Raw genomic sequence first — 27,202 nt, 5'->3', positions numbered from 1 at the left:
AATTTTATTAAATATCATATAAAATACAAAGGGCCCGACTGAAGGGCTACATACCAGACTTAAAGGCCCTACAAAGATTACAGATCAAACAGACTAGTAGACCTCAGCTGGGTGCCCAGCACCCTGACCTGCAGACCCTTAGCTGTGGCAGTCCAAGAGACCAGTTTGCCAAAGCAGATAAAGATAATTGTACTAGCATAAGAAGAAACAAAACATTCCAAACCAGTATTTATGGACCACATAATATAGTTTGGAGGAGTTGTGAATGAAGTATCTTTTAGAAAAAAAAAAAAAAAAAACTATTCTTTCGCTTCACTTCTTCAGTGGTTCTTGCACCCCTACAAGAATACACTTTGCTGTTATTATCATCCTTCTTTGTTTCACTGCTGTGGCAGTCCTTTTTCATAGGATCGTGTTCTCTTTGATTGATGTTGTTCCTGACTCTCTTTTATTTATTAAGACATCAATTTCACTATCAAACATGGAAAAACCTGGCATTTAAACCAACATGAGAAATAGTAAGGAAAAACAAAACAGTACTTTGGATTCTTAGTTTCTTAAACCAAATTTCACTTAGAGGCTCAACCTGGCACAGAGATATCAGCAACTTGATCAAGAGCTCTACATATAGGTGTTGCAGTTCCTTCCTCACATAATGCATCATATGCAGCAAAAAAAGAAGTCACAGATTTCCTTCAGTAACCAAAAAACAACAATCAGAAACTAAGAACTTTGATCTGACAAAATAAATTAGCATTTCAGAACAAGAATGTTTTTTTTGTGAAAGTTAAGAACAACTTTTATCTCAAAGTAAACTGGACATCATTTTAAAAAACAATAATCCAGAGTGTTTTTATTGTTTTGCTACATCACCTTCCCAGGATCAATCATCACCATGTTTAATGAAAACCAAAGGAAAACGTTCTTGTTTCAAAAGAAGAACTAGATGAAAAACAAACTTGGTGATAAAAAAAAATAGGAAACCATAACTTCAAAGAAAGCCCAGCCACTTAAGTTTAAAATATTAGCTTTTATCACCTAAACCATATATTGATTCTAAATCATTGCATAACGTGTGAGAAGGACGATGAGGGATATCATTACATCTTTTCATTATGGTGGAGTAATTAGTGATTTATCTTCCCAACTTTGGTGGCCAAGAGAAACTTTCTGATGCTTCCATTTGCTATCTGTTGGATTATTCCAAATGAGCACAAGAAAGAATCTTTCAATATGAAAAGAGCGATCCTAATTATTTCTATGGATGGGAACTTCCATTTCTTTTAGTCATCCAACATAGTAAGAAAGTTGAGGAATCTCAAATAGGAATTCCTTGAAAAGGATCAGAATAAAGTCATTCTATAAATCATTTTTGTGTACCTATCATTATACTTTCACACTTCCTATAAATCCATCTGGCAGTTATTTATTGGGGAAGGAAGTCAGCATTAGTGTATTACCAAACAATCAAGATTAATTGGGATTAATACACGCTTTCCAGCATTTGCATCAATTTTAGTTACAAGTAACACCATGATTTATATCAGAGATCCTCACCTTGTTGAGAATAACCAAACATGATTGGTAGGTAGGCGCCATTTTCTACAAAAAGCAATTATATCAGGAGTAGAGTAAAATTTTGGTCTCCCATTTCCCAATTCTGTGACTGCTGTTACCACAACTGCTCAGAAGAAAGACAGTTTGCAAGCAATTAGATAAATTATATTAAAGGGACAATTCCATTCAGAGAATCCTAAAGACAAAAATTCAACAACTTTTTAATGGAAACAATTCTTCCAAATGGATTTACTAGCCCCTGCACCCAACAAAACCCAAACACCCCATGGAAACTAAAAAAAATATGGAAATGAGTAAGTTTTCTCCCCTTTACTTGTTGAACTCCAGGGCCGAAGGTTCTATTAGAACAATTAACTTGGGACTCTGCAAATAAATGTGAAAGAAATACAAAAACAGAGCATAATACAAGTAATAAAGATTTCAATCAACTTCCTTATTTACTGAAAACCCCAAGTTTTAACAATGATGGATCAAACATAAGCAGAAATCAAAGCTCAACAGTTCACATGTCAATATAAGCAATCAAGAGTTGTATTAGAAAAAGTTTCAGCACAAGAAAACAAAGACATGAAAAGAAAACTTTAGGGCCACTCGCTTCTCCTTTCTATTTAACGCTTTCAGGATCCTAACAACTCCCACCAGATTATAACCACAAACTGCCAACAGAAGTTCCCTAGTGTTGGCATTTTTTATTATCTATACTACTATATCAAGCAAAGAAATCTTCCTCTTCTCAATGAGACTCCATGTTGTAAATCTGTTAGTATAAGCCACAGGGGTCTTTTTGTCCTTTTACCTTTCTTTTATTTTATTGTAAGTTGTCACATCTGTCGCCCTAGTGTATATTCTAGTTCGGGTGCCACCAGCTTGACTTTTTGGTGCCTTTCCAATCTCTTTTCTTCTCTTCTCTCTTCTCTCTTCTCTTCTTCCCTTTCTTCAATTGGCCTGATCTGAGAGCTCTTTTTTCTTCTTCATTCCTTTTTCTCTTGGTCATAGGACCAAGGTGAAGTACCCGTGGTACTCTCTGTGACAGACAGGTGCTCATAGAAAGGGTGTTGGGTCATGTACCACTAAACACCCAACCTTCCCCGACCCACATATTGTTGGAAAACATATGAACTTTATGTATTAGGTGTTGAATTTAATAATATTTTGAATTTTATGTGAAGGATAATTGATAGTTTATGTGTTTTTTACATGTCTTAATCAAATAATTGGAAATTTTGTTGTTTGTTCATGTTATTTTACTTATTTATTGCCTATATATAACACCAAATAATAGGAATTAGATGCGGGTTCTAAACCCAACCCACCCTACACTTGAAGTAGGTAGGATAGGGTCAAGGAGGGTTTTGCATCTTCATATGTAGGGAGGGTTTGGATTCTCAAAATACAATCCGTTACGGGTCTTGGGGCAGGTATAAGTTTGGAGGTTTAGGGAGGTGGGTAGGGTTTAGAATTTACAAAACCCACTTCGAACCCACCCCGTTGCCATCCCTACCTATAAAAATGTTTCACCTTCTTCTTGGGCCTTTTTGTCTACTATTGAGAGTGTTTCTATTCCCAAGAGTGTTGCAAAAGCTTTATCTATACCTGAATGGAAAAATGTAATGAAGGAAGAGATTTGTGCTCTTCATAAAAATAATACTTGGTAGTTGGCAGGTATTCCTAAAGGCAAAGAGCCAGTAGGGTTTAAATGGGTATTCATAGTAAAACTCAAGGTAGATAGCGCAATGAAAAGACACAAGGCAAGGTTAGTAGCAAAAGGATACACCCAAGTGTATGGGGTTGATTATGCTAAGACATTTTCTCCAATTGCCAAAATGAACTCCATCCAGATTCTCTTGTCATTAGCTGCTAACTTTGATTGGGAACCTCACCAATTAGATATTAAAAATGCTTTTCTACATCGAGATTTGGAAGAGGAAGTGTATATGGTTCAGCCACTAGGATTCTTGCAAAAGGAAGTGAAGGAAAAGTTTGCAATTTAAAGAAATCCTTGTATGGTTTGAAGCAATCATCTAGGGCCTGGTTCAATAGGTTTAACTGACTCTCCAACAAATTGGGTTCAAGCAATTCTGGTCAAACCATACTCTCTTTTTCAAGAGAGATCAAGAAAAGATTGTAGTCCTCATAGTGTACGTGGATGATATTGTTATTAGAGGAAATTACAACTCTAATATCCAAGCAATAAAAGGATTTCTTGCTTCACAATTTGAAGTCAAGGATCTAGGTCCCCTATGTTATTTTCTTGGAATTGAGGTTGTTCGTTCACAAAAGGGTATCTTCATTTCTCAAAGGAAATACACTCTAGATCTATTGCAAGATTCAGGTAAATTGGGGGCAAGGCCAGCAGACACTCCCATTGATGCCAATCATAGACTTGGTGACTGTGCTTGGAAGCGTGTAAAGGATGTTAAGAAATTCCAAAGTTTGGTAGGAAGACTCCTCTACTTGTTAATGACTCGGCCGATATTGTATATGTAGTGGGGGTTCTTAGTCAGTTCATGCATGCTCCTAAGACTTCACATCTAGAAGCTACGGAGAGGATTCTCAGATACATAAAAAAATATCCAAGGTTGACATATTGTTTAAAAAGCATGCTCACTTGAAGGTAGAAATGTATACTAATGTTGATTGGGCAAGTTCAATTGATGACAGAAAGTCAACCAATGGATACTGTACTTTTGTTGGTGGAAATTTAGTCACTTGGAGGAGCAAAAAACAGAGTATGGTGGTCAGATCATGCTAAAGTTGAATACAAGGCAATGACACATGGAGTTGCTGAAGTTCTTCAGGTGAAAAATCTAATTGGTGAAATGGGCTTTAACATTGATAGTTCTATGTCACTTTATTGCAACAATAAGGCAGCCATTAATATTGCTGCTAACCCAGTTCTCCATGACAAAGCCAAGCACATTGAAATTGACAAGAACTTCATAAAAAACTTGAGAAGGGTGAAGTTTGTACACTGTATGTTAGCTCCAAAGAGCAACTAGCTCATGATGTTCTTACAAAGGGCCTTCACTTCTCGTGGCACAATGAATTATGTGACAAGTTGGGGATGATTGAATCCATGACCCAACTTGAGGGGGAGTGTTGTAAATCTGTTAGTATAAGCCACAGGGGTCTTTTTGTCTTTTTACCTTTCTTTTATTTAACTGTAAGTTGTCACAGCTGCCGCCCTTAAATATTCTGGTTTGGGCACTGCCAACTTGACTTTTTGGTGCCTTCTTCCCCTCTTCTTCTCTTCTTCCCTCTTCTCTTCTCTCTTCTTTCTCATTTTCTAATCTGATTACACTCCACTCATATTTTTCAACTTTGTTCTTTAGTTACCATTACTTCAAAAACAATGAAAATTAAATAGGTGAGGATAAAGTAGATCAGGGATTGACTAAAACTTCTACCATGAAGCAAATGTAAGCACAAATTAATGCAATAATTATAACTAAAGAAAATCCTGCAAACATGCAATTCATGTAAACCTGAGTAAAAAGTTCTGTAGAAAACACCACAGACCAGTAATCAAAGCAAACTAAGAGTCATAATTTGACATTTTCACTGGACCATAATACGTCTTCACAACTTCCCTTCACACTTAGGTGCTCCCAGCTTTTACAGGCTTCATTTGTGATTAACTCCTCAATTGGGTGGTGAGAGAGAGAGAGAGAATACCATAATCATCCCTAGGCCGTTGTCCATGGTCTCCTAGAACAGAAGTTACTAATTCCATCGATATGCACATATGATTCCTCTGGAAACAAAGTAAAAATTAGGTGATCTTTAGAATTTTCACAAAAGTTACTGCAATATAAAAAAAAAATTATTGTACACCATTCATTTCCTCAAAAGATGTTTATATGTATACAATGATCACATATTTCCTAATAAGAACAATTAATAGTTCCATTGATGTGAACATATCATTCCTCTTGATGAATGGTTGGTAGTAGGTGTATTTCAATATGAAATTACTAATATAAACAAAACAACTGCAGGCCATGAACTATGTGAATATAGACATGCGATGGCAATTCAATAGCAAGTATACAGAAATGAGCACACACCTAAGTATGCATAACTTGCAATTAAGAAAGGATTTGCCTTTAATTAGGAAGCTATTTTGGGTATAATATAAAGGCCTTTTAGAGCCTTGCTACCCTACTTTTGTGCAATTAATAAATTTTATAAGCACATCAAGAAAAAAAGTAAGTTGATTACTTTCTATTCATCTAAGCAATATCTTTGTATCTGGACTGTTCATCCCTCTGGATCTTTTTATTGTGCCTCCTTTTTTCAGGTAATCTGTTTTTCCCTTCCTTCTATGCATCCTTGTCCAGTTAAAGAAATTCAGAGTAGACCTATGCCCCATAATGTTAGGTCTTTTTGCTGATAGTGTCCAATGAGAAAATTAATAACTGTGATATTCTTCATAAGAGGAGACTAGCTGGTGTTTATTCCCACATATTTGCCTTTTCTATTAAGCTAGTGGGAAGATTTCTTACCATTTACTCCTATTCATTTGTTACTTCCATGTTGGAGTTGTTTACTCTTTTTGATTGTATGTGGAATCTTCCATCAGATATGGTTTGTTGTTCAGCCCATCAACATTCAGTTAGCCAAGAAAAAGAGGGGGAATCATGTGGCACTGTACTAGGGCAGTGGTTATATGTATGATTTGGGAAGAAACGAATGCAAGGTTATTCAATGAGCAAAGATGCACCAAGGAAGCAATTATGTAGTATATCATGGTGAGAGTGGTGCATTGGCCAAAAACTATTGATAATTTCACAGCATTCTCAATGGATGGAATATTTAGAGGTGTAGAGAAGATGGAGGGTAGTGTTGTACTTTTACTCTCTTTATTGTATATTATTAGGCATGTATATTTATGTACTGCCTTGTCTCTTTATTTTTATTTCTTTTGTAAGGGAAATCTTGTCCATTCACCTTTTAATATAAATTCATATTTCTGGGTTGGTTCAATCATACTGATCAACCCTAACAGATCTGAAGTTTCTTTTCTCTCTCTTGTTGGCTTCTCTTTCTCACAGATTAACATGGTACCAGAGCGGGTTGTTCTCTGATTCATCTGGCAATATTTTCAGACTGTTTAGGTTTTCTTTACCCTTGCAATTGATTCTTGACTGTTTTGATCAATCCAAGAACCAGTTTTCTCTGTTCAGCACAACCAGCAAGAGAAATCTTAAAACTTCAAAGGAGGTGCCGCCTGGTCATTTTCTACATATCTGAAAGTCCCATCAGCTGGACAAGGATTGAAGGAGATCAATCCATCTCTTTTGGGCAGCAGCAGTCTTTCTTTCCTTTTTTGGACTGCAATTTCAGATCTCAGTCTTGCTATTTTTTGGACATCTTCATTTGACTGTAAGAGGTTTTTCTTTTCTCTTTCAACTCTCCCAGATTGGTTCCTGAGTTTATACTACTTGCTTCAGCTGTTTTTTCTGTGTTTCATTCACTATGGGACTTAAAAGGGTGAAATCATTTCAGTAAAATGTGATGGAAGCAACTATGCACTTTGGAAGTTACACTTCAAACATTTTGTTGAAAGGAAGGGTATGTGGAACTATATTGATGGTTCCACATCCATGCCTAACGCTGCTGATGTCAAAGGACTAAAACAATGGAAAACTGAGAATGCACAAGTTGTGTCTTGGATCCTTGGTTCTGTCACAATGGATGTTAGTATCCTAATGAGGGGACTCAAATCTGCCCATGACATGTTTGAATATCTTGAAAAGGTTTATTAGCAATCAAACATGTCTAGGAAATATCAAATTGAGGTTGACATATTTTCATATGTTCAAGGAGAGAAACGGATTCAAGAGATTATGCTGGTTTCGTGAACCTCTGGACTGAATATGAGCTGGTTCACTTTGGAGATATTTCTACAGATTGTTGTGTAAAAACTATAAAGAAACACCTTAATAAGAGGAAAATTAGGCATTTTTGATGCACCTCATACCTGATCATGAAACTGTGCAATCAAACATACTTAGTAGAGAGCCTGTTCCTGGCCTTGACATAATTCTTGGAGAGTTATTAAGAGAGGAAACCCAACTCCATACTTAGTTCTTGACCTTGACATAATTTTTTGATCCACTCTTGATGGTTCCACTTATGTTCTTCTCCTTCACATACGTGGGTTATTGACTTTGGGGCATCAAAGCACATCACTGGGGCTTTCTTCGATCAGTCTTCTAAACCTTACATCTCAGTTAGCCACATATTTCTACTAATGGTGTTCTCTTCTTATATGTGGTTGTGAAGATTTATTCTATCCACCTCTCAGTCTACACCATTACATCTCCCCAAAACCTTTTTTGTGCCTAAGTTGACTACTAGTCTTATTTCTGTTGGATAACTTGTGGATGATGGCAATATTGTTTTGTTTACTCGTGATGGTTGTTTTATCTAGAACCAACACATTGGGGAGATGAAGGGGAAGGGGCGTAGACTTGGGAGGTCTGCCTATGAATGTTTCTTCATCTAAAAATATTGATAAATCTTGCTTAACCTGATGCTATAGTAAAAGTCATGTTTTGCCTTTTCCATCTTCTACTAAACATGCTTCTACACCTTTTACCTCATTCGCAGTGATGTTTGGTCGTCTCCTGTTATTTCATGCTTGGGTTATAGATATTTTGTGTTATTTATTGATGATTGCACTAGATTCACGTGGGTTTATTTTCTTCATATTAACAACAGAATAGAGGAGAAGAAAGGAAGAAGAAGAGAAGGGAAAGAGAGGAGAGAAGGGAGAAGAGAAGAAAATGTTTTTGGAGTCAACTTAACTGGCTGGCGGTGCCAACTTATATTAATATATATAAGGCAACCATAATTATAAGGGAAAGAACACTTATGCCCCTACTTAAGTTATAGAACATAAATAAAGAAAAAAAAAGCTACTTTAACTAGTCCAAACGGAGCCTATATCAGCAGAATACAAACATAAGAAATAAAGTGAACATTCCAACACTCCCCCTCAAGTTGGGACATGGATGTCAATCATGTCCAACTTGTCACACAAATTATTATGCCGCACATGATGAAAGCCCTTGGTGAAGATGTCTACAAGTTGTTCCTCTGAACTGACATATGGAGTGCACACTTCTCCGCTCACAAGTTTTCTCTAATAAAATGCTTGTCCACTTCAATATATTTTGTTCTATCATGGAGGACTGGGTTAGCAACAATATTGATAGCAGTTTTTTTGTCACAAAAGAGTGACTTAGATTTTAACTGCAAAACCCAACTCTCCTAACAAGTTTTTTATCCACATGATTTCAGAAACTCCATGAGACATAGCTCTGTATTCTGCTTCAGCATTGGATCTAGCAATTACACTTTGCTTCTTACTTCTCCAAGTGACTAGGTTTCCCCCCACAAAGGTACAATATCCACTGGTAGATTTTTTTGTCATCGATTGCCCATGCCCAATCAGCATCTATATACACCTCCACTTTCAAATGCCCATGTTTCTGGAATAGCAAACCAGCTCTTAGGAACTTCTTGAGGTATCCAAGGATTCTTTCTACAGTTTCAAAGTGAGTTGTCTTAGGGTTATGCATGAACTGACTAAGGACACCCACTACTTAGGCAATATCAGGTCTGGTCATAGACAGATATAAAAGTCTCCCTACAAGTCTCTAAACTTCTTCACATCTTTCAAACACTCCCCCTTACTGTCTCCTAGCTAATGGTTGGGTTCAATGGGTGAATCAATTGGTTTCACTCCTAACTTTTCCTGTATCCTCTAATAGATCTAGTACATATTTCCTTTGGGAAATAAAGATGCCCTTTTTAGAGCGAACAACTTCAACCCCAAGGAAATAACATAAGGGGATCTTTCACCTCAAATTGAGTGGCTAAGAATTTCTTCAGCTTCTGTATTTCAGTCTTCCAATCTCCGATGACTACTATGTCATCAATATACACAATTAAAGCTACAATTTTCCCTTTACCTTTCTTCACAAATAGAGTATGATCTGACTGGCATTGTTTGAATCCCATCTGTTGTACAGCTAAATGAAACCTACTAAACCATGTCTAAGGTGATTGTTTCAACCCATATAATGATTTTTTTTAACCTACACACCTTTTGCTCACTACCTTTGGCACAAAAACCTGGAGGTTGAGTCATGTAAACATACTCCTCTAGGTCACCATTCAAGAATGCATTTTTAATACCCAACCGGTGAAGTTCCCAATCAAGATTAGCTGCCAGTGAAAGGAGGATTCTGATCGAATTCATCTTAGCTACTAGAGCAAAGGTCTTTGCATAGTTTACTCCACACACTCGTGTAAACCCTTTGTCCACCAATCTATCTTTGTACCTTTCTACTGAACCACTAGCCCTATGCTTTATTGTGAATACCCACTGGTTCCTTCCCTTCAAGAAGATCCACCAACTCCCAGGTGCCATTTTTGTGGGAGGCATTAATTTCTCCCTTCATTGCATTTGTCCATTCAAGACAATTTGCACGGGTTACTAGATGAACTCTATCAAAGTCCTTTTTTTTCCTTAGCCGCTAATCTTAATTGGAACCTTCAACAGTTAGATATCAAAATGCCTTCCTGAATGGTGATCTTGAAGAAGAAGTGCATATGGTCTTATATGACCTAAAACAACCACCAAGGGCCTGGTTCAATAGGGTTTCATTTAGTTGTACAAAAAAGAGGTTACAAACAGTGCCAGTCTAACCATACATTGTTTGTAAAAAGAGGGGAAGGTAAAATTGCAGCCCTGATAGTATATGTCAATGATATAGTTATCACTAGTGATTAGGAAGATGAAATTCAAAAGCTAAAGGAGTTCCTTGCCACTCGGTTTGAGGTGAAAGATCTAGGTCCTTTAAGGTATTTTCTTGGAATTGGATTGTATATGTCAAACATTTGTCGTGGTCCTCAAAAAAAAGATATTATCTATAAATTACCTCTAGAAATTCATTGAATTCTGCTTGCTTTTTCCTCGCTTCAATGCCCCATGCCTCGCAAAATATCCGTCCGAGAACAAAAACACCAACAGCTGTGTATCTGCACCAGAAATAGATTTGTTGATCTTTTTCAACTCATTTTAGAAACTGAAACTATCAAACAACCAAAGGAAGGAAAAAATGAGAAAAAGGAAACAAGTTGATTAATACAAATACATACCAACAACCAAGTATCAAATTACAAGCTTAAGATAAAATCAATTAACGAATAGAAGTAAGGAGCTATCCAAATCATGGGCTTACATATTTCCATAGCTATTCTTGGCATATGCTCCACCCTCATGCCCCGCATACATGAAAAGTGATCCAGAGTGTTTAAGTGAAACCTGTAGAAGATATTTTCTATCAAATTACATGTATAACTTTTAACTAGATCACTTGAATATTAATGACACAATATTTTCTCATTCAAACACAATGTAATCATTTAACAAATAACAACTTATTTTGAACAGAAATATAATATAATAAGTTAAAAAAGGAAGTGGAACAACATTGCTTCTTTGCTTGTATATTATATGGAGTATGGGGTTTATATCTGCTCTTTCTCCATTGCCCTAATAAAAGGTTTACTTTAGTAAATGTCCCCAAATAAGCTAACTATGAAGCCAATTTGCAATCTATCATAAAAAGTTGCCTATCTTGGGTGCCTAGGCTGCTTCTCTGCTACGATTTTTTCTTATGATAGATAGAGAAGAAAATTTTATTATAGAAGCAAAAATACAAGACAGGGAGTATGAGGTAACAATGCAGCAATAAACACTGCATCATGAAGAAACATTAGAAAAAGGAGACTGCAAACTAATCAATCAATCAATACAAATCAACTATACCAAATCCCAACCCAAATGCATCTAAACCAATATCTTTGAATTCTAGGTAAGCTAGTGTCAGAGTTGGTCAAGTAAGGGTAGATTAGTCTTTTCATTATGTTTTAAGTTATGTGATGATGTGGCAATTCTGTTTTAGTTCTTTTAGTTTACGTGTCCCATGCTTAAGTAGGGGTATATTTGACCTTGTACCCTAATTATAATATAATAGAGATTATGGTCAACTAGTAGGGTTAATCTCTCTAGTTCGACAGCTTCTTCTTCTTCATTAAAACATGGTATCAGAGCACTAAATACAGGAGAAGAAGGTTCTGGTTTCAAGTACCTGGACCTGCGATCTCCTATTCTTCTTTTTCTTATTTTCTGGGCTGTGATCTAAGGTGCACAGGTAGAAGGCTGCAGCAAGTTTTTTTGGTAATCCAGGACAGCCGCAATCTTCATTACAGGTGTTAGGAAGGTGTGGCAGCCCTAGGTTAGTAGTTCTAATACTGCTGTCACCATGAATGACAGCCCTAGTGGTCGTGTAGTGGTGTTTGTGGTGTTCCAGATCCTCTACTGAGAAGTTTCAAGAGGGTTCTTGGTGGTTGTTGAGTAACAGCCATGGTGGTTAGTTACCAGTAGTGGTTTGGAGAAAAAAAATTGGTGCTGAAAGAGTGGCCAAATGTGTCTAAATGGTGGTTTACATCAAGCTCTTTGATTGTGGCTGGTTGAGAGATTGTTGTAAGTGATGTGGAGACTGCTGTAGTGTTGACTTGACAGCAGTATATTTTAGTGGTTGTCTGGTTGATAATTCAGAATTAGAAATCGTATTGGGGAGCACAATGGCAGCAACTGGAGATGGTGGTAGTGATCAGAAATCTAGTGTGATGATCCCCTCAGACTATCTAGGTGTGCAGATAAACATCAATTAAACTTAATGGTGAAAATTATGTGCCATGGGCCAAGTCAATGGAAGTTTTTCTCAAGGCGAAGAAGAAGGTGAAACATGTGAAGGAGGATAAACCATCAGCTGAATCTCCAGGGTTTGATGACTGGGAACAAGAAGATGCCCAAATCATGACATGGTTGTGCAACAGTATGGAACCCAAAATAAGTGTCAACTTTATGTTCTTAGATACAACCAAGGAAATATGGGAACATTCCAAGAAACTTTATTCTGGACAGGATAATACTACAAGAGTATATTAGCTCTATCAGGAGTATTTCAATTTACAGCAAGGAAATCAAACCCTAGAAGAGTATTATGCCAGTATGAGAAACCTTAGAAATGAACTCAACGTCTATCATCCCCTAACTCCAGATGTTAAAATTCAGCAATAACAAAGGGAGCAACTAGATGCAACCAGGTTCTTAGTAGGGCTGAAATCAAAGTATGAACCAAATAGAGCACAAATATTGGGAGGTTCTGCTCTTCCTACACTTGAGGAAGTATTTGCTCGTCTTCGTGGGATTTCATTAGGACCCACAGAGAATACCACAACGTCTAACAGATCATGTTTATTGCGGCAAGAGGAGGTGGACATGGTAATAGAGGGGGAGGACATGCATTTCAAGGAGGCCGTGGTGGTCCCATGTTTGGTCATGATGGTGGAAGTGGTGGAGGTCGTGACTCAAGGGGAGGTCGTGGTAGAGGAAGGGGAACACTACTAGAAAGTGTACACATTGTGGTAAGACGAACATACGATTAATTTCTGTTATGCTCTCCATGGCCCACCCTCTACATGGGCTAATCATGCAGTTGCTAGTGGGGGTGATGGAGTGATAACTAACAGACAGACCAAACACCTTCCACGTCTACATCTGCTTCCGGGAAGGAGATGATGAGTATACCACGAGATGAGTATGAGAGGTTCCTTCAGGCCACTTCACAACATACCACTGCTACTCTTGCACACTGAAGTATGGCCTGTCTAACATCCAAACCTTCTCCTTGGATTATTGATTCTGGAGCCTCTGATCATATGACCAGGACTACATGTGTGTTTTCTTCCCTCTGAAACTTCTACATCACACACTGTTACCTTGGCCAATGGTTCTTCTTCACCCATTGGTGGTGTTGGTAATGTTGATACTACATCTCTTTTTTTATCATTTGTTCTATACGTGCCTAAATTTCCATTCAACCTCTTGTCAGTTAGTAAATTAACTAAGGCCCTTAATTGCTCTATCACATTTTACCCTTCATCTTGTGTTTTTCAAGATCTCGAGACGGGGAAGAAGATTGGTGGGGGGCATGAGGCCGGTGGATTGTATTATCTTGACGGTGGTGGATCTTTAGTTGCACTTCAAACTTCCTTAACTCCTCTCCAATGGCATTGCCAGTTGGGACATCCATCTCTTGAGGCACTCAAGCTACTGGTTCCTTCTTTGAGTCATTTGTCTTCTTTACAATGTGAGTTGTGTCAGTATGGGAAACACCATCGGGTTTCCTTCAGTCCTAGGGTTGATAGCCGTATGTTGAGTCCTTTTGCTTTAGTGCACTCAAATGTTTGGGGTCCAATTAAAGTTGAAACCTATAATGGTTACAAGTATTTTGTCATTTTTATTGATGATTGTTCAAGGATGACATGGATTTATTTAATAAATAAATGAGTAATTGTTTTCTATTTTTCAAAAAAATCCATGTTAAAATGCGTACGCAATTTAGGGTTCCAATAAAAGTTCTTCGTTCAGATAATGGTCGTAAATACTTTCTTACTTCCTTTCAACAATATTTGGAACAACATGGCATCATTCATTAGACTTCGTGTGCATCCACCCCTCATCCTAGTTACTTTCTTTCCATAAGAACTGCATCCTAGTTGCCTTTTTCAATCTAGTTACTTCCTTTCCATCATTCACCATATATCGTGTGCATCCATCGCAAATACTTTCTTCGTCCATATGTGTAGATTGCTACAAGGGCTGAAGATAGCTAAGCAACTAGGAATTAGGCATATTGAGAAGTGGAAAAGGTTGCAAGGGAGGTAGAGGCTGAACTCAAATGGGTTAGAAGGAGTGCAAATGGGCTAGCTGATTATCTTGCTAAACAAGGGGTTGTGAGGTAACAATTGTTTTGGGCTGCAATGTAAAGTGTGATAGAAATATGTAATAGTGTGGGAGCATTAATCCCATACACAAAGCTGTAAAACTTTATTTTAACCCTAACTTCAAATAAAATTCTCTTTTGTTGATAAAAAAAGGTAATTTATGGAGTGAAACAATCTCCTCGTGCTTGGTTTGGGAAGTTTAGTGAAGTGGTGAAAAATTTTGAAATGAAACAATGTCAAGTCGACCACTCAATGTTCAGCTATAATTCTGAAGTTAGGAAGATTTTATTAATAGTTTATGTAGATGATATAGTCATAACTAGCAATGACAGATTAGGGATTGACAAACTAAAGGCCTTTCTACAAACCATTTTCAAATAAAAGATCTTGGGAAGTTGAACAATTTCTTGGGTATAGAAGTTCCCAGGTCGAAACAAGGTGTAAACTTGTGCCAAAGAAAATATGTTCTTGATTTGTTGGACGAAACGGGACTGTTAGGTGCGAAACCAACTGAAACACCCATGAAACCAAATGCTAAATTGAGCTGTAATGTTAGGTGAAATATTTGATGACCCTGGAAGACATAGACGGCTAGTGGGGAAGTTGAACTACTTAACCATTACAAGACCAGACATCTCCTTTGTTGTTAGTGTGGTGAGCCAATTTATGCAAAATCCCCGAGTACCTCACTAGTTCTTCTTCTTCTTCTTCTAATCTCTCTCTCAGAACATAACTTGTCTGAACCATTAAAGCAGCTTCAAAAATCCTCCTTTCTTTCCAAATGCCCCAGCAGACATCAAATGGAACATGAAATAGGTATGAAAACTGGTTTCTGAAATAATGAAAAGAAAAATGTACAACTAGAATATGCAGCGCAACATAAAAGGTTATGCACATCCTCTTCCTTTTTGTTTCACATGAAATACAGAATAGTCATCTGAAATCAATGGCTCTTTAAGTGAACCACTGTTAGTACACTACCCAATAAAAATGCTGCCAAAAAAAAATACATCTACTATTGGTGGAACAGGACTACACCATATTCCTAACTTCAGAATAAACCACCTGATTTTTAATCAAATCAGCATAGAATGACCTGACTGAAAAGCTTCCCATTCCTGCTCTCATTCTACCATTTTGCATCTGGAACTGATGTAGAAATTTGTGTTGCTTCCAACCATAAAAATAATCCTTCTCTGCTATGGGTTTATTATTGAACAAGAACTGATCAAAGAGTCAATTATCCCAGGAATCCCCTTCAACCCCCACTCTCTCAAATCCTAATTAAGAAATAATATCACACAACATTGTTAGCATCATCAACTGTGTCCTTCACAAAGTCCTTAAATTACAACAGGACAAAACTATTGTATCATCACTTTGTATTTGAACAAAAAACCCTATTTCCATTTTTCCTTTGTAATTTAATGGATTGTAGCAGTCCATGCCCATAAAACTAGGATAGCTCAAACTATTTTAGAAATCTTTCAAGATCCAGTGCCATCACAGAAATTCAAGGGAGGGATAGATTTAATAATTGAGATCAAGGGTTTACTGAGATGAGAGAAGGAGAGAGGGGAAGAAGGGAAGAAGGGAGGTTCTGCATCAAATTTTAGGAGCAGCTGTTCCAATGCAACCAATCTTACACCACCAGCCCCAAGCCCAGACAAAGGAGGAGGGTTGTGCCACACTGGCAGCTGGCACTGGAATCTTTGCCAAATTCTCATGGTCATGAAATGGAAAAACAGGATTCATGTAGCCAACTCCATATAGTTGGGACAAGGTTGTTGTTGATGATGATGATGATGATGATGAACTGATCATAGATTTAGATATAAAAAGAATAAGAACATCAGAAATGTCCAAGAGAGCATGCAGTGTTTTAAAAGAAAGAAGAGCAAGGAAAAACACAAGGGCCTTCTAGCACCCAAGGTGCAAGGCGATGCACACACCAGAATGAAGCCAGGTGCAAATAGTTGAAAACTTAAAATACAAAAAACATGAATACATTAAAACATGGAATCTAGAATTGAAAAAAAAAAAAAAAAAAAACTTTAAAAAGCTTATTAACTCAAGCCCAAATACATAAGCATAAAATAAAACAAATTCAAAGTGAAAGAAAACAGACATGGAACTCCCAAAAAGGTGGGTTTGGGTTAAACAGAACAAAAAATCTGTCCATGTGCCAGGTTAGTTAGTCTGACCATCCGATTCAACCACAAGTTGAAAACGTTGATTTAAACTACAAGTAGGAAGATTTGAAGTTAGGTCTTTAGGTTCAAAGAAAATAAATCCACCACTACATTATGATTCAATCACATATTTTTATTGCCTTTGTTACTTGTCTTTATTATTGCCATACGCAAATGCACATGAACATTTACTAGTTTACAAAAGAAGAAGATAGTACATTAAGTGAAACAAGGAAGGGACAGAATCACATATATAGCGACATCACTACCTCTAACGTAGCCAGGCCATGAGAGACCATCTCAATCATCCTTGTTCTAACCTGCCAGTATAGAACAAAATAATCAATCACCAGTACTCATGAACAATAATTCTCAGATGATCATTTCCAGTATCAGGAAGAATAAAGTGAACAAAAGAAGAAAAGAATTTATCATTTGAAAATTATCCTTGAAATCAAATGTAAACAAGGTGTGAAATTATCAATAATAGCCCAAAGGATTTTTCCAATGATAATAAATCAGAAGCATGTGACTTTCAATTTCTAAATCACAATCGCAATAATTCTACTAACATAAAATAATGAAAAGATGGTCACACTTGTTTTTTTATCAGTAATCAATTCATTTCATTAAGATAAAATTGAAACGTACAATGAGATTCTGTTACAAGAAACCCCTTTTACCAATTAGTTCACCCAAATCACAAATTCACAATGTCACCCAAAACAGTTGCTCCCTGTACACCCCTTGTTTTGCCAAAATATCAGCCATCCCATTGGCTGTTCTCTTTACCCATCTGGTTGTTGCCCCTATCTCCTTTACTAGTTTTGTCTCCTACAAAGATGGTCAAACTTGTTTTATCTCCTACTAAGAGACAGTTCTATTCTTTTGTATCAGGAGTGTTCTGTCCACACTCTTTCCATGTATATTGTCCTTTACTTCTTAACAATTTTTCATATTACTATTAAAAAATGTTAACAGCCTATGTGGGCGCGCATGCAAGACTAAACTCTTAGATTTCTACTTTTCCTCTATTGAATACTGAAAAGACTTTTCCAATAAAGGTTTTCTGCAAAGTGCAAACGCTGGGTTAGTTTCTATTGTACTAGAATTTGTGCCATTATATTTAATATTCCTAATCCAGCTTAGTTACAAGAACATCTGGAGCAACAAGAAGAAATGGTGATCCATGGAATGGAACTTGTTAAATGAACAAACAAATAGAAGGGCCAAATCAAAATCATGGTGTAAATTGATTGAAGCACCCACTAGAATGTAATGGTCTTTAAAATTGTATAAATTAATGTGGGCCAAGATAAAGAATGCATAGAGATATAAGAATGTAAGTAATTTCTAAGCTATATGTATTAAGGAATTTCATGATAGAGGAATCATGGATCAACATATGACAATAACTCTACTGTTCTTACTCCCAAGAAAGCTGGGCTGGAGTCCAAGAGAATATCATAGAATAAAATCACTTATTGACTGCAGGAAAAATGTCAACACATATGGAAATAAAATATTGCAAGTATAAGAATAGCAATCCTATATAGCACGAATAGTTTCTTTATAAAAACAAGTAAAATTTTACTCTTTGATGGAATCACTCCCTTTCAAAGTCTACTGTCCTGTATAATCAGACTTCATCGGTTTGACTGACTGCAATATGGAGTTTTCCTTGGCACAAGTATTAGTAGTTTTTAATCTAGAAAGGAACCCCCAGACTATGCAATACAAGCAAAATGTAAGTATGCTTCCCCTGTTTCATGTAACTAATTAACAGCATGGGCTGGAGAGAGACAAATTTTCATCTGTAATCAAAGTAGGAAATTCTGTTCCAATGTGCTACATTACCAAGAAGAATAGAGAGGCAAGATTAATACCTCTTGGTCTGACTTCTCATTCTCAAATTTTGGATAGAAGGTGGCTCTAATTTGTGCCGAAGTGTACGTGAAGTTGTCAACGGAGAAATTTGCACCCAGAAGACCTTTGAATAATTTATTCAATCCAGTTCTACTCTTGTCAACTTTCATTTTTTCGGCATAATCTTCCCCAATATCAACAGCCACGGAAGTTTGTTCTGGAGTTGCAGTTTCAACTTCAACAGCCATAGCTCTGCACACTGTTCCATGTGACTTATGCTTCAAGATGGCTGTCTGACCTTTCACAGGAGCTTGATTCGAGAATGGAACGCTCCCAAATTGTATCGGTGAGATTGGAGAAGAGGCTTGTCCACCAGTTTCGTTAATACGCAACGCAGTCAGCCTATCTGCAATAGATTCAGCATTCGCTGGTGTACCCTCAGTGGACATAGATGGTCTGTCAAATTTTGGCTTCTCTTTCCATCTTTGTTCTCTTATTCCATCTTTTCCCTGCACAAAGATTCAAGGAAGGTTAGAAAATATTATCAAGGAAAAATACCATTATCCTTCCTTCCCTGCATTATTAACAAAAAGCTGATAGGAGTAGAGGGAACAGAATAAGGCAAGTGATCATCTTAAGCACTTCATTAGTTGATCATTGTATTTCAGACCATAAAGAAGAGGAACCAAGGAAAAGATTCTTGAAGATTAAAATCCAGCATTCAGATAACATTTCGTGAATAACAACTAAAAATCATCGTGTTTGAGGAACCAACATCGTTTATGAGAAATCAAACCCATCAAAATTCAAGGGAAACAACGGAATCGTCACAAGGAGAACACATTGAACATAAAAGGCGCTCTAAACAGAATAAGATCGTCATCTTCATCTCCTTATCCTGCCTAAGTGGACTCAATGGAATGAACGATGTCCCTCCACTTTGCACTAAATAAGGCCATAGAAGAAGAGCAAGATGGCCATAACAACAACGACGACGACAAATAAACCATCACCAGTTCCAACTCATCTAAGAAGGTAGTGATACATTTCCTAGATAATCCTTCGAATAAACCGTAATATAACGAAAACTTGTATAGCCGAAGCTTGTAAGAGAAACTGGTCGTCGTACCCTATGATTCGGCATTGATGAATCAGATACAGAGCTGGAATATCTGAGAGCTTCAGCTAAAGCAGTAGGAGCTGATCAAGAAAATGAAGAAGAACGATTGAATAAAAGAAAACTCTGGAGATTGATTGTCCTTTACAGTGCTGGCATTCATAGAGAGCTCCTTTGGCGAGAAAGATATATTATATACACGAAATGAGAGGAGCGAGGTTTGCAGAGAGAAAGAGAGAGAGATGAGGGAGAGGAAGAGTAGGTCAGCAAAATAACGGGTCAACAAATCTCTCATGCTGTTGATTTTGGTTCCTCTTTACTTACGGTACTCTCTCGAATAACTCCTCGCTCTCCGTTGTGTGTACACTGATTGAATGACAAAATGATGGAACTGCCTCGTGAGTAATATTGGTTCACGCAGGGAATTTCTTGGTTCCTCGCGACTTGTTACTATTTTGAAGTTCATAGTGGCAAGTAATGGTTTCATTCACCTGCAGCTGCAACATGCCAAATGGATCGTTTGCAATGTCACCTGTTCGAATCCCACCTTCACCCGGGTTTGGGTTATGGGCTTATGATTTGACTCCGGATCTCTTACCTAAAGAACTTCATCCATGTCTATCCACAAAACACTATTTTCTGCATTTGGAATATCTCTCCATGCATAATAATATGCAAGAGGATGAGATATTCTCTATGTGTGATTATGTAAGGGACTTGTGGCCTTATGCAGTTTGGGTTGGGGGCGGGCTTCCCCTATTTGTGTAGTCCCGTGGAGGATGGAGCAAAAAACGGTTTCATTCGGTTGCACATCTCTCCTCGAGAGTGCTCGCATCTTCAGATCTCCTCGCAAAAAAATGCGCCAAAACGCAAAAACTCGTCGGCATTTGACAAATGTTGGCAAACTTGGCATGTGTCAAGGTAAATACGGGCTCGAGAATTAGGCCCTGTTTGGTTAGTAGGAATAAAAGTCTAAAATTGGAATAGACATTTTCGATTCAAGTGTTTGGTGGGACAAAATTAGAATCTCATTGCCATTTTTGGGTAAAATTGTATTCTCCCATGGACATTCCCTCCCCTTCTCATGGGAATGAAATCCCATTCTAGCTAATAATGATTCCCATTTTGATTCCTCTCTAAACCAAATGGATTATGGAAATAGACCATTCTGATTCTGATTGTGAGGGATTTCAATTTTGATTTCAATTGCAAACCAAAAAGATCCTTAATGGTTTCATGGAAAACTAAGACTAGATTTGAAAGAGTGCAAATATAAATATATACAGTCTGAATATAAATTTAAAAATACAAAATGCAAAGCTTTGCACTGTACATATTTGTATTTGTACTCTTTCTAAATCGGGCCTAAATGAAAAATAACAAAATATACATTACCCAAGGGGGTATTCTATAATGTGAACCATTTTTATTGTTGTCAGTTTCAAAAACAAATCAAAACTATTTAATTTGAAAATAATTTATTTTTCAAAATAAAAACACAAAAAATATATTCTTGATTGTGTATATATTTTTTGTTTTCATAACTGAACTAAAAAAGCATGTTCTTGAATTGGAATTTTATGATTTTAAAAACATATTTTCATATTTTTTTAATCTCATGTTATATAAATCATATAATTTCTAGGTTAAAATTATAAAAAAAAAAAACTTTTGATTGTTCCAAAAATATATATTTTTGTTCATGCGACGACTCCAAAAAACTAATAAACACATTACCTTATAAATATTTAATATTGAAGCATATTTGGTCTCTTCATCTATAGCATAAGCTAGAATCGGATCCACAGTCCACACCACTCCCAATTATGACACATATCCAGCTCTACACTCTAATTTGTTTTGCCTTTGTTTTTGCATTTTCTTCTTTATGGACTAGCGCAACACCTAGCCCCGCTCTGTTTTTAGAAAACTCTGTTGATCTGAATAGTCAGATGCCCTTGATTCAGAATAACCTTGGTGTATGGATAAATATATGGCCGATAGCATAGCATACACCACTGTATGAATATCTTTGACTTGTCTTCCATCTCAGGCCTGTTTACAGTCAATCAAACTAATGCCATATCAGCAAATTATTTGCTTGGTGTGGCCAAAGTTTGGCAAGATAGTTGAGAAAATCTGGGCAACTAATCCTACCTTATGGAACACTTATCCCTTGATCCAAGAGGTTGAACAAGTCCAAGTGGTTGGTAAATTCTCGAATAAAAAGGGCTATCCCTTCCAACAGTAAAATTTGGTACCGTTGTGTGCTAGAAGACCCAATATAAATATGGCACTCTAGTCTAACAACAGGATACAAGAAATATCATGAGAAAACCTCCTTGGTTTATATTCATAGTTTCCGGTTTCGTATTAGAGTAACTGAGCAAATTGTCATGGGGGTAGTTCTACAGCGGAAGAAACCCATGCGGCATCCTAGCCAAGGCAGGCTAGGACAAGCCTTTATGCGCTTAGAGGCTAGGAGTTGCCCGATGGGATGGCTCCACCAAAGTCAGTAGCACTAGATCATGACCTCAAGTCCAATGGCCGGGGCACTCTCCTAGCTCAGACCGGTCCATGGGAGGCGCCGCTTACGTGCTAAAGGGGGACAACCATAATGGAAGGCGACCATGCGCCGATGAGGTGACTTGGCACCGATGTGAAGGGTCTCCTGTATGCCGATGATGACAGGCACCTGTGTGCCATGATGATAGGCAACCGCTTGGGCCGGAACACACCCGTGCGCTAGGGGCAACGGGATAGCTCAATCAGCTTGGGCAAGGGGCTGGCGAGGTGAAGGGACATGCTTGAGCCAGGCCCGCATGCCAAGCCTCCCTTGAGTATTAGTAGCGCAGTGCCGGTCCAACACTGTCCCCATGAGCAAGTGTGCGCCCATGAGGAACCCTGGTAGCCATGCTAGCCATTAACCAGGGCCGCCCCGCAAGGGGATGAAGGTCTAGGAGTGCCAAGGTTAGGCACCCAAGGAGGTCGACCACCCCTCCTCAAAGAGTACGTTAAGCTTTTGGTGGTCTGCCTGAAGATGACATCAGTTCTCCCAAAAATCTTACAGGCGAAAATGACGAGCATGTCCCTAATGTAAGCCTGCCAAGCGTAGGCAAGGCTAAGCCTGTGCTGAACCGTTACAGGCTCCCCCACTCAATTCATTGTCGTCCTCAACAATGACTCCTTCCGTGAATGGGCGTCTGTGTCCCGTGCCATCCACTTCCTTGCCAGTTCCAGGGCTCGTCTGGCTAGCCCGGGTCTTGCCTATGTTGGTGTCCATTTATGGGGACGGAACCGTTTCACCATGCCGGCCTGCCTGGACTTCACCCCCAGTGTCGAGGTTACTCAAACCGCGCAATGGCTATGCCATTGAATGTGAAAGAAGGGCCCTCGAAGAAATGTGTGTGGTGCTTCGCGGAGGTCCACCCCATGTATCATCTTACCTCAAGGCTCAACCGTCTTCTTGGTAGCTTTTCAGTGATGCTACCGAACATGCTGATAGATCTACTCCTGCTGTTGGTGATGGATGTTGGGTGTACCCTTTCACCATGCTGGCCTGCGGTCTTCACCTCGCCCTATGCGGGTTACTCAAACCTAGTCATGGCTTATGCTCTCACGGCCCTCGAAACTACGCTTCACCTCGCTGGTCTGGGCTACATGTTCGCTCTGAGGGGGCCCCACTGTTGCTGCCTCAAGGAGACCTGACCGCAATCTGTGCGAGTGTGGCAACTTTTACCCATGAGTTGCTGAACATGCACTCGCCTTGTGATGAGCTTCTACTGCTACAAGTGTTCCACCTGAAAACTAAGCATGTCCACCTGATACTTTGCCGGTGTAGGGCCGCCATGCTCCAACGGCTAGCGTAACCACATTCCTAACAAGGCCCACGCGTCTGCCCCCGCATGAGGACAACAACCAATGCGTCTGCAACCGCAAGGGAAGCTATTTTAGGGTCATTGGAATGGGAACGCAAATATTGAACGGCCTCTTGCTAGGCCTGATGAACAATCTGCCCGAGTAGTGTACCCACATTCCTATCAAGGCTCACGCGTCTGCCACCGCATGAGGACAGCGACCATTGCGTCTGCAACCGCAAGGGAAGTTGTTTTAATGTCATTGGAATGGGGACACGAACTATGAAATGGCCTCTTGCCAGGCCAGATCTGAATTCTGCTCGATCCTGGGTGGAAGTGCCTAGGGACCGCACCCCACAAAATGCTGCTTGTCAAAATGACCGCTTCAACTGGCTTTGGGCTAATCTGCTGAAAACCAACTACGGCTGCAATTGGCCAATTCGCTCTGATACCAACTGTCACGGGGGTAGTTCTACAGCGGAAGAAACCTGTGCGGCGTCCTGGCCAAGGCAGGCCAGGACAAGCCTTTATGCGCTTAGAGGCTAGGAGTTGCCCGATGGGATGGCTCCACCAAAGTCAGTAGCACTGGATCATGACCTCAAGTCCAATGGCCGGGGCGCTCTCCTAGCTCAGACCGGTCCATGGGAGGCGCCGCTTACGTGCTAAAGGGGGACAACCATAATGGAAGGCGACCATGCGCCGATGAGGTGACTTGGCACCAATGTGAAGGGTCTCCTGTATGCCGATGATGACAAGCACCTGTGTGCCATGATGATAGGCAACCGCTTGGACCGGAACACACCCGTGCGCTAGGGGCAACGGGATAGCTCAATCAGTTTGGGCAAGGGGCTGGCGAGGTGAAGGGACATGCTTGAGCCAGGCCCGCATGCCAAGCCTCCCTTGAGTATTAGTAGCGCAGTGCCGGTCCAACACTGTCCCCATGAGCAAGTGTGCGCCCATGAGGAACCCTGGTAGTCATGCTAGCCATTAACCAGGGCCGCCCCGCAAGGGGATGAAGGTCTAGGAGTGCCAAGGTTAGGCACCCAAGGAGGTCGACCACCCCTCCTCAAAGAGTACGTTAAGCTTTTGGTGGTCTGCCTGAAGATGACATCAGTTCTCCCAAAAATCTTACAGGCAAAAATGACAGGCATGTCCCTAACGTAAGCCTGCCAAGCGTAGGCAAGGCTAAGCCTGTGCTGAACCGTCACAAAATGGCACAGCCCATTTATCTTTGTGTTTGCTTCTGCTTTGCAGGGTTTTTCGAACTCACGATGCAGTAGTGATCATTGGCAGCCTGGCCCCGCCCATACAGATCCGGGCCTGGCCTATAGCTCTTGACATATGTGTTAAATCCAGTTAGGGCACAGACTGGCCCAGCCCATAATCATCGATACTCATGATCCACTAAGTCGCTTACCTTCCTAATTCCTTCAAAAATGTCTACGACCTTTCTTGTTGAATCCAGATTTCCTATTCACTTTTCCAATCCACTCTCTACCCGTAGTGAATTGCAGCCACACATCCCTCAATTCATAAAAGAGATGTGTGGTTGCAATTCACGATGGGTAGAGAGTGAGTAGGAAATCCCGTTTGTTTCTTGTCATATTCACTTTTTAGTTTTTTTTTTTCTTATCTAACAGGGGTGCAACTTGATCCCCATTAACCTGAACCCAACTTGGAGTAGGCCTCATGTAGCGGAAAGTATTTCTAGCCCAGCCTAGCCTGCCTTGCAAAAAAACCCAAGCTTGGGCCTAAGTTTTGTGTTCTGGCCCAGCCCAGGCACACATATCAAGCCTCAAAGTTTGCAGGCCTTGCACACTATATATATACAACATATTATAAATGATACTAGCGGGGGACCCGTGCGATGCACGAGATTTATTAAGTGAAAGCTAAATAATAGAAATGGCCATTTACTAAAATACCCCTTATAGTTTCGTGGATTTACTAAAATCTACCATATAGTTAGCATTTTACTAAAACACCACTTATAATTTGCGATGGATTTAATCAATCTTTCATTAGATGATAGTGGAAAATGACAGTATTGATCAAAAGAAAATAAAAATAAAATTACCATTTTTTGCCCTTAATAAGACACGGACAACCATTATATTAGCTATATTTGGTCAATTTTGTTTTCTACACAAAAAAAAAGTGTTAAGGGTATTTTTAGAATAAAAAAAAACATGGGCCTAATGGCAAAATAAACACTCCTTAATTAAAGGTTGATTAAATAAATAAGTTGTAAAATATATAGGATGTTTTAATAAAATGAAAATTATAAGGTAGGTTTAAGTAAATACGTAAAACTATAAGGTGTGTTCTAGTAAATGACCCTAATAGAAACACATATGCGTATACAATTGTTTTATATTTTCAACTTTTTAAATAATTAATAATTATTCATATTTTATATACTACTTTTAATAATTTTTTTATAATACAAAAATAACAATAATTAATTTCAATTAAGTTTATTCATCAAACTAATGAAACCGACTAACTCGATTAACTCAACTTGAGTTGGTCGGTTTTCTAGTATTTTAGGTCGGCTTTGGTTCAAAAAATTCCCAATTCAACCAAGTTGGATCAGTTTCACTTTGGCCATTTGTAAACCGACCAAAATTGAACGACTTAACCATGGAAATAAATTAATATTTAATATTTTAAATATAATTTGTAATATAAAAAAGTAGAAAATTTCCCATATTTCATAGTCTAAAATGTTATATATCATAAATCTAATTTTTAAATTTATTTTTTAATAATTGCACTATAATTTTTAAAAATAAATTAAATTATTTAGTTTAAATCTTTTGAACTGACTGGCCAAACCAAAAAATCGACCCAAACGACACAACTTGATTGGGTTGGTTTTCACAAAAGGTCAGTCAGTTTCAGCTGACCAACTCCCCAACCTGACCAGGTCAATTTGATTGGCCAAATAGCCTACAACCAAACCGAACCAACTCATAAACACTCATAGTTTAAGCTAAATTAATAGTATTGTCTCTAATAAATAACAATAGTTTAATCTCTAATAATTGTTGAAAACTTATAGCGAAAATACACAATTATTGAAAATATATTGATAATGAAAAAATATAATAATTGCAAAAATACAATAAGTACTAAAAATATATTAACTTAGTCAATAAATAGTATAATATCAAATAATAGTTTAATATTAATAAATATTAATCAATAAGTTATAACTAAAATACAATAAGTACAATAAATTAAATTTAAAATTTTCAATAATAGTAGTTTAATCTCTAACAATTATTGAAAGTTTTATGTTAAATAACAAAACAAAATAAATTTATACCTAATCATTGAAAATACATTTATTACAAAAAACAATAAATAATTGCTGAAATACAATAAATATTAATTTTAGTATATATAATTATATAATAAATACAGATTAATAGTTTAAAATTATTATTAATAAATATTATTTTTTTTTGAAAGTTATTTTCTCAAATTATTACTTGATATAAGTGAAATTAGTTATTTTCAACATTATGAAAATATTAAATTATTATTAATTTCAATATTATGTTATAATTATTTTTCTACTTTTTAGATTTTTTTAAAATTTATTACATAATTTGTTTATTTTAACTATTTAAAATCTAGTTGTGTTAAATATTTTGTTATTTAAAATATTTAATTATTTAAATACTTAAATAATATGTTAAATATTTAAATTT

At 37.8% G+C, this 27,202-nt stretch overlaps 1 protein-coding gene across 2 annotated transcripts in view; it reads right to left on the bottom strand.

Moving 5' to 3' along the window:
* LOC104594775 (tRNA ligase 1) overlaps window positions 1-20,115 on the bottom strand; it is a 160,968-nt gene extending 140,853 nt beyond the window's left edge. Inside the window, exons 1-8 of one of the 2 annotated variants that reach the window (XR_016082738.1) lie at window positions 19,639-20,115; window positions 18,530-19,018; window positions 16,913-16,963; window positions 10,836-10,918; window positions 10,533-10,632; window positions 5,254-5,332; window positions 1,558-1,681; window positions 587-693 (exon numbers count right to left, since the gene is read on the bottom strand). Coding sequence is in view for 1 of the 2 variants with exons in the window: in XM_010255245.3 (XP_010253547.1) it covers window positions 587-693; window positions 1,558-1,681; window positions 5,254-5,332; window positions 10,533-10,632; window positions 10,836-10,918; window positions 16,913-16,963; window positions 18,530-19,018; window positions 19,639-19,653 (1,048 nt within the window). In the remaining variant the exon portion in view is untranslated. The remainder of the gene's footprint in view (window positions 1-586; window positions 694-1,557; window positions 1,682-5,253; window positions 5,333-10,532; window positions 10,633-10,835; window positions 10,919-16,912; window positions 16,964-18,529; window positions 19,019-19,638) is intronic. The other variant, XM_010255245.3, reaches the window with a different exon arrangement.
* Between the last annotated feature and the right edge of the window lie 7,087 nt (window positions 20,116-27,202).

Source organism: Nelumbo nucifera, chromosome 2 (genome assembly GCF_055504915.1).
Source record: "Nelumbo nucifera cultivar China Antique chromosome 2, China Antique-T2T, whole genome shotgun sequence".
Classification (NCBI taxonomy): domain Eukaryota; kingdom Viridiplantae; phylum Streptophyta; class Magnoliopsida; order Proteales; family Nelumbonaceae; genus Nelumbo; species Nelumbo nucifera.
The sequence above is the reverse complement of the archived record's forward strand: the minus strand, read 5'-3'. Positions and strand labels throughout refer to the sequence as shown.